Genomic DNA, 13,191 nt, shown 5'->3' with positions numbered 1-13,191 from the left:
GCATCCGACAGGGCATCGGAAGCTTTTACATAGGCGCCTATGGAGAGGAGTTGAACTCGGTTAACTCTTGGCAAACAGGAAAGAAATTAGTGATTATAAAATATGCGTTTTTCTTGGCGCACATAAATGGTTTAAACATTTGAACAGCGCAAACATTTTTTTTAGGGCTAAGGGTAATATGTGTGCCATTAGAAAGAATGATTTTTTAGGGGAACAGTGACTTTTAATACAAGATCGCCAGTGAAAAGCTGCCGGAGATGTGCGGCTCCGTGCGCGAGCTTTTTCAGTTGCTGAATAGCGCGACGGGGTACGATTTCGGATCGCGAATATGAATGCACGAGCGATCATCCGATTCTGCTTGATGAATCAGCCTCACTATATCTAATTCTAAACAATACTAATTGCTTGGATGGAATTTTACGGACCCTATACTAACTTATCACCACTATATCTATATGGAGCTGGCTTTGTACCCCAGGGCATGGTCATGGGGTAAGAGAAAAGGGTCCAAATGGTGACCACAAGGCTGGAGCATGATTGCCTACAATGTCTTTGTATGATGGAGGAATACCAGAACCCTTTATTGGAAACACTCCATTATTTGAGGGGAACCCACTTGTCTGCCCGTATAGCGTTATATTCAACCAAAATCCAAGTTACCAAATTCTTGGCCTGTTATTCCAGAGAGTAGCACTGTGTGGGTTTTCTGTGTCTATTGTGGGATCATAAAGAACAGAGTCGCAGTGACGTGTCAGTTGCAGAAGTGCAGCTGGAGATACAATAATCCGTATTGTCATAGATTTATATAGAGAGAAATCATCAGCGTGTATTTCCCCTCCTCACTTCATTGTCCCTTCTCATTCTTCCCTAATACTATAAATCAGAATACTATATACTATACTTATACTATATATAAATCAGAATAGCGCACATTGTCCTTCGGCCTGATATACGTGACGCTGTGACCACCTGAGATTTGATGGACACCAGAGATTGTGGTAAATATGATATATACAATTACTGCATATTATTCCCCTGTGTCACTGTCTGCATCTGTCATTTCCAACCTCTGTTTAATGTACAGCGCTACGTAATATGTTGGAGCTATATAAATATTGTTTAGTGTTATTATTATACTTATAATAATGTTGATGAAGTTTAAGGAAAAAATCTTCTCTGGGCCCGTCACCCCCCCCCCCCCCCCGTTACTGGATTGACAAAGCGGGGGGTTTCTTCCTTGGCAGCTGGATGAAGAAGATGTCCTCTCACTGGTGACTTCTGCAGCATGGGCAGCACGGTGGCTCAGTGGTTAGCACTCCACCATTGCAGTGCTGGGTCCTAGACTCAAATCTCAGCCAGGACACTATCTGCATGGAGTTTGCGTGTTCTCAGCATGTCTGTGTGGGTTTTCTCCCAAAACATGCAGTTAGGTTATTTGCCACTCCCAAAAAAAAAAAAGAATTGTCCTTAGGCAACATTTGACTATTGGGGGGGGACATTATATTGTGAGCTGAGGGACAGTTAGTGCCATGACTAGGGACTTTGTACAGCACTGTGTAATATGATGGCGCCATATTAATATTGTGTAATAATAATTTTGGCACTGGGGAGGTGACACAAACAGGTGAGTGATCCCATCTTCATGGGCAAAGATCCTAAATGTGACTCCGACCTTAGAAATATACCCAGGAAGGTGAAGGACAAGGAATTTGTAGGGAGCCGGTCTATCAGATACCACGTTCTACAACAAATACTTCATGATATGTGATAACAGCGCTTGACCCAAGGAACGTTTTAGGGGTTTCTGTGAATAACAACAAATGAAAAGTTTAGTTTTTATTGATTTTATCTGGATTTTCACTTCCTAGTAGCTAACCAACATAGCTAATGATATGAGCAAGACGCTGCAGGGAGACTTACCTCTGCCGAGCTCCCTGCACCCTTCTACTGATGCCAGCAACCTTTGCCCATATATTTCTGGGTATAGGGATCACTCCCCATGTTCTTACAATTCAAAGCAGTCACCTAAAACAGCTTGTTGCAGCACAATAGAAAAAATTTGAACACCGGAGCATCTCCACAACTTTCCCAATAACCAGTATGTGGCTTCATCCATCCAACTGATCACATTCGGGGCTTATCAGCAGCCAGACATGGGCACACAGCCTTTCATATTCCAAGGCTAAATACCCCCGGGGTAAGAGCTAGGTGATGCTAACCATCAGACTCTCCAGGCAAATCAAAAACATGTGCTGAGTAGGTGCACTCCAATCTTCAAGGTATGAGCACCATCTTCACCGCTCCCCTGATCAGCCAACACTTGCTTCCTAATAAGCCTGGGAATCCCAAAACCCCTCCTGTACTCATCCCTGGAGATATAAGGTGCGCCATGTACTCTGAAACCTACTCAGCCGCAAGCCAAGAGGTGGAGAATCCAAATCAATTCCAATAGTTCATACCATATACTTACTATATGGTGAGTTATACACATTATACATGCAAAGTGAGGGGACTGAATTTATTATAGTGGTCTCTGTGTCCCTTTTGTTACTTACAGAAGGGGAATGTATTGGCCCCCATAAACCAAGTACCTGGTGCATGTGACCTAGTATAATTTATAAACATTGCCTTTAACTCTTCCACCTGTTAAGTGTTGCTCTGTTTGTGATCTCCAAACCTGATTTTTCTTTGTGAATGTCTAATATAGGAAATTCTGCCCCAGGGGAGCAGCCTCGTCACAATCAATAGGCTTGATGGAAGATTTATCGGAGCATCTAATTAATAAGAGTTGAACTCCTAACATCTCGTTGTTTTGGTAGAACAAAGCTATTCATAGCTCATTTCCTATCCCAATGGCAGCCAAGGCTCGTTGGTCTAGGGGTATGATTCTCGCTTTGGGTGCGAGAGGTCCCTGGTTCAATTCCCGGACGAGCCCATGATTTAACGTTCGCTTTTCACATGTGTTTCCTTAACGAGTCCCTTGCAGAGTTTGTTAAGCTTATTGGAGAGAAAGGGCAAAAAAGGCTTCTTCTCTTTGGTCTTGTTTGAATAATTCACCTTTGGCTGTGTAGGCTCCCAATTTGGACTCCTTTTAAAGAATTCTCTTTACTATTTCAAAGGTGCCACCAACAGATTTACTTTCCTAAAGTTTGCCCCGTAAGAAATTGGGGACAAATTCTCATGGGGACTTTTACAAGCTGATATGCTTAATCAATGGTCAATTCAATGCTTATAAACCTGAGAAATAGGTGAATTTGGCATTAAAATGGCAAGCTGATGATAAATGGGATTTTGCTGGTGTCCAATACAGTAAAATTTCCTCTTCTTCCAGCAATATCTGCAGGTTGCATTGTAGAAAGAAGTTGCTGTTGGTAATCAGAGCCCCTTGGAAGGATCAATTCAGCTCCCACGATGAGAAGAGGCAGCCAGGACATAATGTATGAGAACACGGAGGGTCCAGAGCCCCCCAGAAGAAATGATCCATCTCCTGCTATGGGAAGTGGGATCAATAGGATGACTGGTGAGGTTTTTAAAGCACTCCAAGTACATGGAATGTTTTCATTAGTGTTGTTTGTAATGTTTTTCATTATTACACATTATTCCAGATAAGGAAAGCAGTAAAGAGTAATACCAACCATGGCTTCTCCATAGATACAGTACAGTGAGTGAGCGTGATTAATGTATCCAGCACAGCCCATCTGTCACACTGGTTATCTGTTTCCTGTGTTTCCTTCTCAGCAGATGCAATACTTTAATAATAGCTTTATGTGGCGAGACGAGCGAGATGCGGTCAGAGAACCGAAATATTTACAACAAGGTTCCTTCAGAAATAGAAGAGAACTTTCAGCATCGGTTCCTCTTTTACCACAAATGATTCATTTGTTTTCCAAGTTATCACTTTTGTAGAATTTCCCCCCAAAGAAAAGCCAATTGGCTAATTATACTGAAATCAAAGAGTGAGACATTCTTATGAGCCACACAGACCGGAATCATTGGGGATATATGGGCCCATACACATAATACAACGCAATGCATTAGTCTGGCTCTGTGGCCTCTCACAGAAAGCTCTTTTCTCTGTCTGGGTGTCTACTGGTTGCTAACTACTCATCCCCACTGCTCTCATGGCACAAATGGAGGAATAAAAATGAGTGGACACCTATAGTCCAAGGGAAATAAGTGAACATCTGTGGTGAAAAGAAGATGAGTGAACACCCATAGTGGATGGGAGAAGAGTGTTCAGCTATGGAGAATGGGAGATAAGTGAACATCCATTGTGGACTAGGGATAAGTAAACATACATGGCGGATGGGAGATGAGTGTTCACCCATTGTAGATGGGAAGGGAGATAAGTGTTTACCCATAGTGGATAGAGGATGATTATTCACCCATGGTGGATGGGAGATCAGTGTTCACCCATGATGGATGGGGATCAGTTTGCACCTACACTCAGGACTTGTGCTAGCTGTAAATATAAATTAATGGGCTTTTATTATAGACTTGGCTGGATATGATGTTGTATTTTATTCAATTCGCCTGGATAGGAGATGAGTGAACACCCATAGTGGCTGGGAGATGAGTGAACGCCCATGGTGGACAGAAGATGAGTGTTCAACCATGGTGGATGGGAGATGAGTGTTCATCCATGGTGTATTGTAGATAAGTGTACACTCATCCAAAATGAATGTTCCGATGGTGGATGGGAGATGAGTGTTCACCCATGGGGGATGGGAGATGAGTGTACACCCATTGTAGATAGAAGATGAGTGAACACCCATATTGGATACGAGATGAGTATTCACCCATGGTGGATGAGAGATAAGTGATCACCGATAGTGAATGGAAGATAATTGTTCACCCATGGGGGATGGGAGATCAGTGTTCACCCATGAAGGATGGGGATCAGTTGGCACCTACACTCAGGACTTGTGCCAGCTGTAAATATAAATTAAAGGGTTTTTATTATAGACTCGGCTGGATATGATGTTGGATTTTATTCAATTTGCCTGTACTTCATCTTTTAAAGGATTCAGACATCAAGAAATCCATTGAACAGGGAGGGAGAGGAAGCCTAGACCTAATCACATGGTAGGATGTGTGAGGTGGGCTCTGCAGAGGCCGGCCTTCCTATCCCTCTGGATTGGTGTGTGTGGTGTGGGAGGAGCTAGAAGAGGAAGTGATATGGGAAAGGTTCATCTTTGTGGTGCATTACTCAAAGCAGCCACAAGTCCTGGTGAAAGCAGTACACAGATAAGGCATCCAGCCCCCGGTATTGGGGTGTTGGAAGCTGGATCATTGTCTTTCTAAATGGTACATTTTATAATCATGTATAACATGTGACTTCACCATCATATTCTGTAGTATTGGCATTTCTGTGTTCCAGGCCTCCAGAAGTGGTTTCTGCATCTTTTTCTGATTTGCCTGCTGCTATGTCTTCTTTTGTCTGCCACTCTCATTGTCCTGATTGTGAAATGTGAGTATTCGGAGAATGTTTCCATCAGAGTATTCTTCTCCTCTTGTGCCATAATATGAATAGGTTTGTCAGTTTGTATAAATAGCTCTCCATAAAGCATTGTGTAATACATTTGTATTTTATATAAAAAATAGAATAAAAAAATAGTTCCAAATTTTGCATTTGCAATTATTTATTACACAACATAAAAAAAGTCTTTGGGTACCTGGGCATTCCAACTATATGAGCCTACTGAACAAATATTTAAAACCAATCAATGTCTGTTGTGAATTATAATCATTGAGGATGAGGTTCCTTTTTGATCTCACCATGGTTTCCACTTAAAATTTCATACTGAGTGGGAAGATTTGTCCTACAATCGAGATTCCAATTCATCCCAAAGGTGTTCAGTAGGGTTGAGGTCAGGGCTTTGTACAGGACACTAAAGTTTCTCCACACCCAACTGGTGACCCCATGTCTTTATGGAGGGGCTTTATAACCCGGGGTACAGTCATGTGGGGGCAGAAAAGGGTCTTCACCAAACTGTGACAACCAGGCTGGAAGAGCCATAATTGTGTACAATATCTGTGTATGATGGAGAATTAACTCATCATTGGGAGGGGAATCCACATATATGCCCATTGTCCACAAAATTGGCCACATATGTACCGGATATAACTGGCTATTAGCTTTTTTCCTTAATCCAGGTAATAATCCTTAGGGAATGAGGGAGGACTCCTCCCAGTGTGAGTGCATTAGATAATACTTGGTTAGGGTTTTTGTATAGAGTTTACGGTTTTGTTTATTTGTTTTTTGATAGAATTTCTTGGCTTAATTCTGTAATTCCCTAGTAGCTGTGGCAAGCAGAGGGCCACAAAGCTTTGACCGTATAGAACATTTCTTGAATGACCTCTCTCTCTTACATGTTCCAGATATTCCAGATTCCAGCAGTCTCAAACGACCAGAGGCCGTTTACCACAAACTGAACGGCAATGCGACCAAGTCACACAGAAGTGGGGAAGACAATTTGGCACCACTGAGGTCGGAGCTGGTGACTGAGTCTGGGCTGGGGAGGACCTCTGCAGGGCAGACAGTGTGGGGCAATTTCAATATGACGATGAGTTTGGGAAGAAGAGAAGATAATCCACCATCTGTAACTGGAGGGCCGATGACCACTAATTCCAAGCTTAACGAGACCCAGCTGGAACTGGAAAAGGCACTGCAAGCAATTACAGACCTAAAAAACTCTCTAACATACTACCAAAATGAAGAACAGAAGGCCACAACCGAAAGACTGGCCATGGAAGAGAGGATGAAGGACACAAGACTGAAGATGGACCAGTGGGAGAAAGGTATTGGGGGATAACCATAAGTAAATCTGCAGAAACATGTCCCAGGTGAAATAAATAAAAACCATGTAGCTATTCCACAAGGTTTTTCTAACTATATTTTACTTATATATGGTATATATATTTACTGATATCTAGAAAAATAATGATATCAAAACATTGTATTTACTGATATAAAAAAAATTATATTTACTGATATAACTGATATCAAAAAAATCTTGATGACAATTTTATGTTTTGATAGCTTGAATACAGCAAAAAAAGGAGATTTCATATCCTTTTTCCATTATCACCTTTCTATGGGTCTAATTACTAATTTGCTCGAGATTCAAAATGACTGAATTATTTTTGTAACCCAACAATGAATCTCAGCCTTATTGAATCCCTAATTAGTTAAAGAGTCCCTCCCACCTGGCTATTCAATCTGAAGTCAGCAGCTTTAAATACCAGTCCATGGTGTCCAGCACTGTCTTCTTCACCCCTTAATTTGCTTCTTTTTGGTTTAATCTTTATATTCTGGGCCGGCTGCCACTTCAGGATTTTCATTCCAGTGTTCACTCTAATGGTGAAATCTCTGAAGTTCTCGTCTTTTCTTTGCCACCACTGCATTCTCACTTTCCTTGCTGCGTTTTTTAAGGTAAAACCCTAAAGTTCAGTGTCACATGACAGATTTTCTTGTTGTCTCCACACCTTCTTATATAAAATCACCCCAATTTAGAGACTCAACATATGAGACCAGTAACACCCCCCCCCCCCAATGTTCATTGGTATGTCCTGCAATTCACCACCTGAAACCATTGTCCTTGCCCAATTCCGAGCCCCACTGACTGCAGCTTTCTGCCTTCTGATTTCAGCTTTTTGCCCCAATGGATGGTTCCTCTTCGGGAAGACCTGCCTGTGGATTTCTGAAGAGCAAAGAACGTGGGAAGACAGTGACAGATATTGTAAAGAGAAACGCTCCAACCTAATTATTGTGCCGTGGAACGACACAGCCCTGCAGGTAAGGTTCAGGTGGTGGAAGTGGTAGAAGCCATTGATTTATTAGTATTTCTGGGAATACTTGTACCTCACTTGACCTTCAATGTTAGAAATTAATGCTGTCCTTTTGTTTAGGATTTCCTGGCTGAAAAACAGGGAGGATTCTGGGTAGGGAAGGAATTGACATGGATGTGGCCCGTTCAATGGGAATGGCCCAGTGGCTACAAATCTACGTAAGTACCACCATTGCTTTACCATTGAATTCCAACATGTCAGCCCTTCCTACAAATGATAAATAAGTCTGCTGTTATTCAATATAGTTCAAGAGTAGAGAGCTGGAAGATTCACTGTGGGCCTTCTTAGTGTGAAAGTTACATTTTTCACAAAGGTCCCCCTGACCACAAACTCATTTTCTATGCTTAATCTAGGACATCAGCTGTACTTTTAACCAAAACCCAATCCAAGCGTATGACCCCCACCAGACCCTCTGACCTGTTCTCCCCTCCAGACCCTTAAAACTTTATCAAAACCCCTACCTTTTACTGAATTATTACCACCTCACATGACCCAAACTCTTAACAGCTGCTGCCTGAGCCCTACAAAACTCTAACCTTGACCTATGACACCTGACCAAAATCTTCACCTACGAACACTTAACCATAACCCTTGTCTAATTCCTACACTGTAACTCTGTGACTGGACCCTAACAGGCAACGTTAACCTTCCTCCCGACCATAACACCCAACTATAGCGCCTTCATGACCCTAACATCTGATTTTGACTCTACCAAACACTTAACCATAACCCCCACCTCATCCCCAATGGGGACTGCAATCAAACCCTTTCCTACTCCATCATTTCTTTCTCCAACCATAACTTTATCCTGACCCTTACATACGAGGTATACCTATAAACCCCTAAACTTTTACAATAAATCTATCAGATTCTACCTTATCTACCCCATCACCTGACCCTAACCCAAACACCTAGTAATAGCCCCATCAAACACTAAACCATAACCCTCACCTGACCCCCATGACCCTTTCTGACTAAACCATAACACCCTCCTAAACCTAATACCTGACTATAGCTAACAAGGGACCCCACCTGATTCTCAATGAGATTGTAACCATACCTGACTCACTTACCTTACATTTAACTATAATTCCACCAGATTATCCTGTGTCTACCACACACCTAACCTTTTGCCAAGCCTTCAACCCCCTTTTTTAATCTCATGACTCCAAAATCTAATAATACCCACAACTAAAACCCCTACCAGACCCCCAATGGGACTGTAACCATTCCTCCTGACCCTACACATACATATAAGCTTCCTAAACATTTAATCATAACTCTTCTACCTATCTCTAACTGTATCTACCTCACTCTAATTATTTGCCAAACCACCATCATCCTTTACCTCATCATCTGAAGCTAACCTTTACCTGATCCTAACACCTAATATTACCCTCACCAAGCACTAAACCATAACCCCCACCTGACTCCGAATAAAACTGCGACCACAACCCCTCCAGGACTCAACCACCCAACTATAACATCACTTGGTCCCAATCCTTCCCTGAAAGCCCAATGACTTTTAACCAAATCCTCATTAGGTTTTACCCCTTTTACTGATCACCTGGGCCTAACCCTTAGCCAACCGCTACCTCCAATAAATGGTAATGCCTATCTGGCACAGTTGTTGTCATCGTTTTCCTTCTTCTAAAAGGAATAATATTTGGTTATCTCCAACCTATTGAGACCCAGAAATTATGGAGGCCCCCTTTCATTGTACCTTTACCTTTGTATATCCATTCACAAGGTTATTATCTTACAGAGGGACGGGCAGCTGTTGGAAGATGACTGGTGGAAATCTGAAGAATGTTTCCTGCATGGATAATAACAGATGGATCTGTGAGAAGAATATTGTACTCACTTCATTTCAATCTGCCTCTAGCGGTCTGGAATTCAACTTGTTCAGGGCAAAGTTTTATTGTTATAGACAATCAACTTAAACAATAAAAGAAACCTTTATATAAAAGTCATATTCCCTACCCAGCTGTATCCCACAGAGAAACGCTGACACAAGGTTTTCATACAATTAGATTTTATTTTAAAAGCAGAACCTCGGGGGTCATGGCTTGGTAGAGACGCGAGACAGAGCTCCACAGAGTGCTTTTTCCTCAGGCTATTTCTCCTCATAATGCCAACGAAAACACAGAAGAATGGGCACAATGAGAGGGGGATCCCGCCTACTACACAACACGGACAGTGTGGAACCGCTAGCAGTGACATTGCAGGTTTTTTCTCCCAAACATTGCCAGTCATTGTATCATCCTTAGAAGTGGAAACGTCTTTATCTCTCAGAATGTCTAAGTTGGAGGACCAAGTGGCCACTCATACCCGCCAACTTCACTCCACTACTTATTCTTTGGATGATTCGGAAAATCGCAATAGGCGAAATAATGTCAGAATACGCAGTTTACCCAAGGCCACTACAACTCCAGATCTAATGGCCACTGTACAAGGGATTTTTAATCTCCTATTGGACAGGCCTGTAACCACTGGAATTCCTATTGACAGGGCCCATAGAGCGCTGGGTCCAAAGCCTTCTGATGGATTGGCCCTGATTTATGAAAGCTCTCCAAGGCTGGAGAGAATACACTTTCAGAAATGAAGCTGGATGATCGAGAAAACAAGGAATGGATTTTTAAAAATTATTTGCTTTTTGCTACCAAATGTTTTGAATCCTGGACCAGATCCATTCCAGATTTGCTGGATCACCTAGTTTCACTGATGAAAGTGTATTTTCTCCAGCCTTGGAGAGCTTTCATAAATCAGGGTCATTGCGTCAGAGGAACATCATATGTAGAGTACACTACTTGAGAAGTCATCATGGTGGCAGCACGGAGGAAACGTGTTCTGGATTTTGATGATGGCGCACGGTTGTCATTTTTGCCAAACCAATCCAGACGCACGTTAGCAATGCGCAAAGCTCTTAACCCACTGTAGGAGGAATTAAAATCAAGAGATATTCCCTATAGATGGGGTTTCCCCTTTCAGCTACATATCCACTCCCAAAGGCAGATGTTGACCTTTAAGAAAATTGATGGCCTCCCGAAAACCATTGCAGAACTTAAATTACCACCTACTGAGCTCCCTCAATGGCACCAGGCAATTGATGGTTTCTGAACTGTTTTTTGGAAAATGATGCTTTCAGTTTATATTTGCTTCTTCTGCAGATGTTTTCTAATGCATAATTTCTTTTAAGAATATGATGGTTTGGAATCAAATTGCCCTATCCAGGTCTTCATACTAAGAGTTATCCGTATCTACTATATCTATCGGTTTTACAGGACTACCTCTAGGAGTAATCGGTTTAGGCCAGAGGTCCGCAAACTTTTTCGGACACTAGGCCATTTATGGGGTGGGCAGGAGCACACTAGGTCTGACTCTCTGAGGCCCGCCTAGGAACACCCCCCCGAAGGGATATCCCCCTCCTCCATATGCAGAGCTAATGAATTTCCCTTAAGGGGGCATTACCTATTTACCCTGGCCGGTGTTACCACTTTCGCCGCTGTGGTAAATAGGAAACAGAGCCACAGCAAGAGGAGGTTCAAGAGCCGCATTTGGCTCCAGAGCCCCGGCGGCTCTGGCTCCGGTAGTTTTTCCAGAACTGCGCGTTGCCGGCAGGCATTAGGCCGGATCAGCCAGGGGTCGTTAGGCCAGAACAAACTACCGGCTAGGTCGTATCTGGCCTAAAGGCCTGAGTTTGCCCTCCATGCCCCCACATAGTGCTCTTAACCGTATAGGTTTTTCCTCTTTTCTAGGTCAGGTTCCCTAAGCTAGGGGCCTAGCGAGTAACTAACTTCCTAGCCTTTTACTTTTCTTTTTTCCTTTTTTGTTTTTGTTCCTGTCCTTTGATGTTTCCTCTTTCTCTGTCTTACTTTTAGGTCATTTCCCCTCACTTGCCATCACCTGCCTTGAGTAGTATTATACTCTGCCGAAACACTTTATAAAGTACCATTTTATAGGATGACAGGTATAAAATTATGCACTTATAGTGTAAGAGGCTTTAATGTCCCCAATAAACGGTCCCAAGTACTTTATGCTTTACACAAAAAAAGGTGGGGATCCACTTCTTCCAAGAAACCCTCTACCGCTCAGGGCAAATACCTCAGATCCGCAACAGATATTTCCCACACTGGTTTCACAGCAACCCTACGTCCAAATCTAAAGGGGTATCTATCGGCATCCATAAGTCTGTTCCATACACTGTACTGGTTTAACAATCTGATCCAATGGTTAGATTTCAATTTTTGAAAATGGAGCTTAATGGCTTTAGGACATACACCCTAGCAAATATGTAACTTCCTAATCGTGACCCGATCCAATATGGCATCGATGTATTGTACAAGTTGATGTGTTTTATAGAAGGTCAGGTCATCGTTGGGCGAAACTTCAATTTCGTGCTAGAACCTTCCATGGACTACTCATCAGGAGGTGGCCCGTATTCGAGATCCAGGCTGACACAATTTAAGCAAGCTCTCGCCCAGTTTTCCCTAATTGATGTGTGTAGAGTTACCCATCTAAATGATAAAGATTATTCTTTTTTCTCCCCAGCACATAATACGTACCATCACTTAGATATGTTTTTAGTATCCCAACATTTCCTGGTGACCCTACATGAAGCTTCCATAGGGAATGTCCTCTGGTCGGACCATGCACTGTTTTTTTTATCTCTGGGGTTCAGGGATGTACCAAAAACTCCCTTCATATGGAAATGAATGGACAATCTGCAGATTGTGTGCAGGAGCTCCCCAACATTATCAAACACTTTCTATTAGACCATGCCACAGATGATACGCCTCAAATGTGTAATGCGGGGCCATTTGATCAAACATGCAGCTAGGCCTAAAAAACACAAATCCACAACTATCAAAGGTCTGTTGGCGGCTATTGATTCTTTGGAAAACGCCCATAAACAGAAACCCGACACGGGGCTCCTTCTATCTTTGTCCCAGAAAATACAACAATTGAGATTGCTTCTGGATGAATTTTCTCCTAAAATGAGAGATAGAACCTGTAAATTATTTTATTACCAGGAGACAAACCTGGGAGGTTGCTAGCTAGAGCACTACATCTTAGAATTATTAGTATCACAATGCCTTGTATACGTCAGAGATCTGGACAGAAAACCTTCAACCTGCAGACAATTGTCTCTTCTTTTCAAGAATTTTACTCAGATTTATACAATCTGAAAGGTAAGTTTGCTGATATGGACTCGGATCTCTTTCGGTCCAAGGTACATGACTATATTTCTGAGACAGCAATACCAACTATACCTGCAGAAATGTAATCCTAATTAGACAGCCCTTTTACCGAATTAGAATTACAAGCATGTATCTCTTC

General features: G+C 42.3%; 1 protein-coding gene and 1 non-coding gene across 2 annotated transcripts; both read left to right on the top strand.

Annotated features, from left to right (window-relative positions):
- Positions 1-832: 832 nt before the first annotated feature.
- LOC140332351 (uncharacterized) lies at positions 833-9,961 on the top strand. The gene is made up of 7 exons (XM_072413624.1): positions 833-998; positions 3,332-3,520; positions 5,381-5,470; positions 6,382-6,801; positions 7,653-7,798; positions 7,912-8,009; positions 9,617-9,961. The coding sequence occupies exons 2-7, from the start codon at positions 3,412-3,414 to the stop codon at positions 9,792-9,794; spliced, it is 1,041 nt and encodes a 346-aa protein (XP_072269725.1). The 5' UTR covers positions 833-998; positions 3,332-3,411; the 3' UTR covers positions 9,795-9,961.
- Positions 2,864-2,935, top strand: TRNAP-UGG (transfer RNA proline (anticodon UGG)). Its single transcript has one exon. It is a non-coding gene; the product is annotated as a tRNA-Pro (tRNA).
- Positions 9,962-13,191: the final 3,230 nt, after the last annotated feature.

The sequence above is a fragment of the Pyxicephalus adspersus genome, chromosome 6 (assembly GCF_032062135.1).
Source record: "Pyxicephalus adspersus chromosome 6, UCB_Pads_2.0, whole genome shotgun sequence".
NCBI classification, from domain to species: Eukaryota; Metazoa; Chordata; class Amphibia; order Anura; family Pyxicephalidae; genus Pyxicephalus; species Pyxicephalus adspersus.
This window is presented reverse-complemented; position numbering and strand designations above follow the sequence as displayed.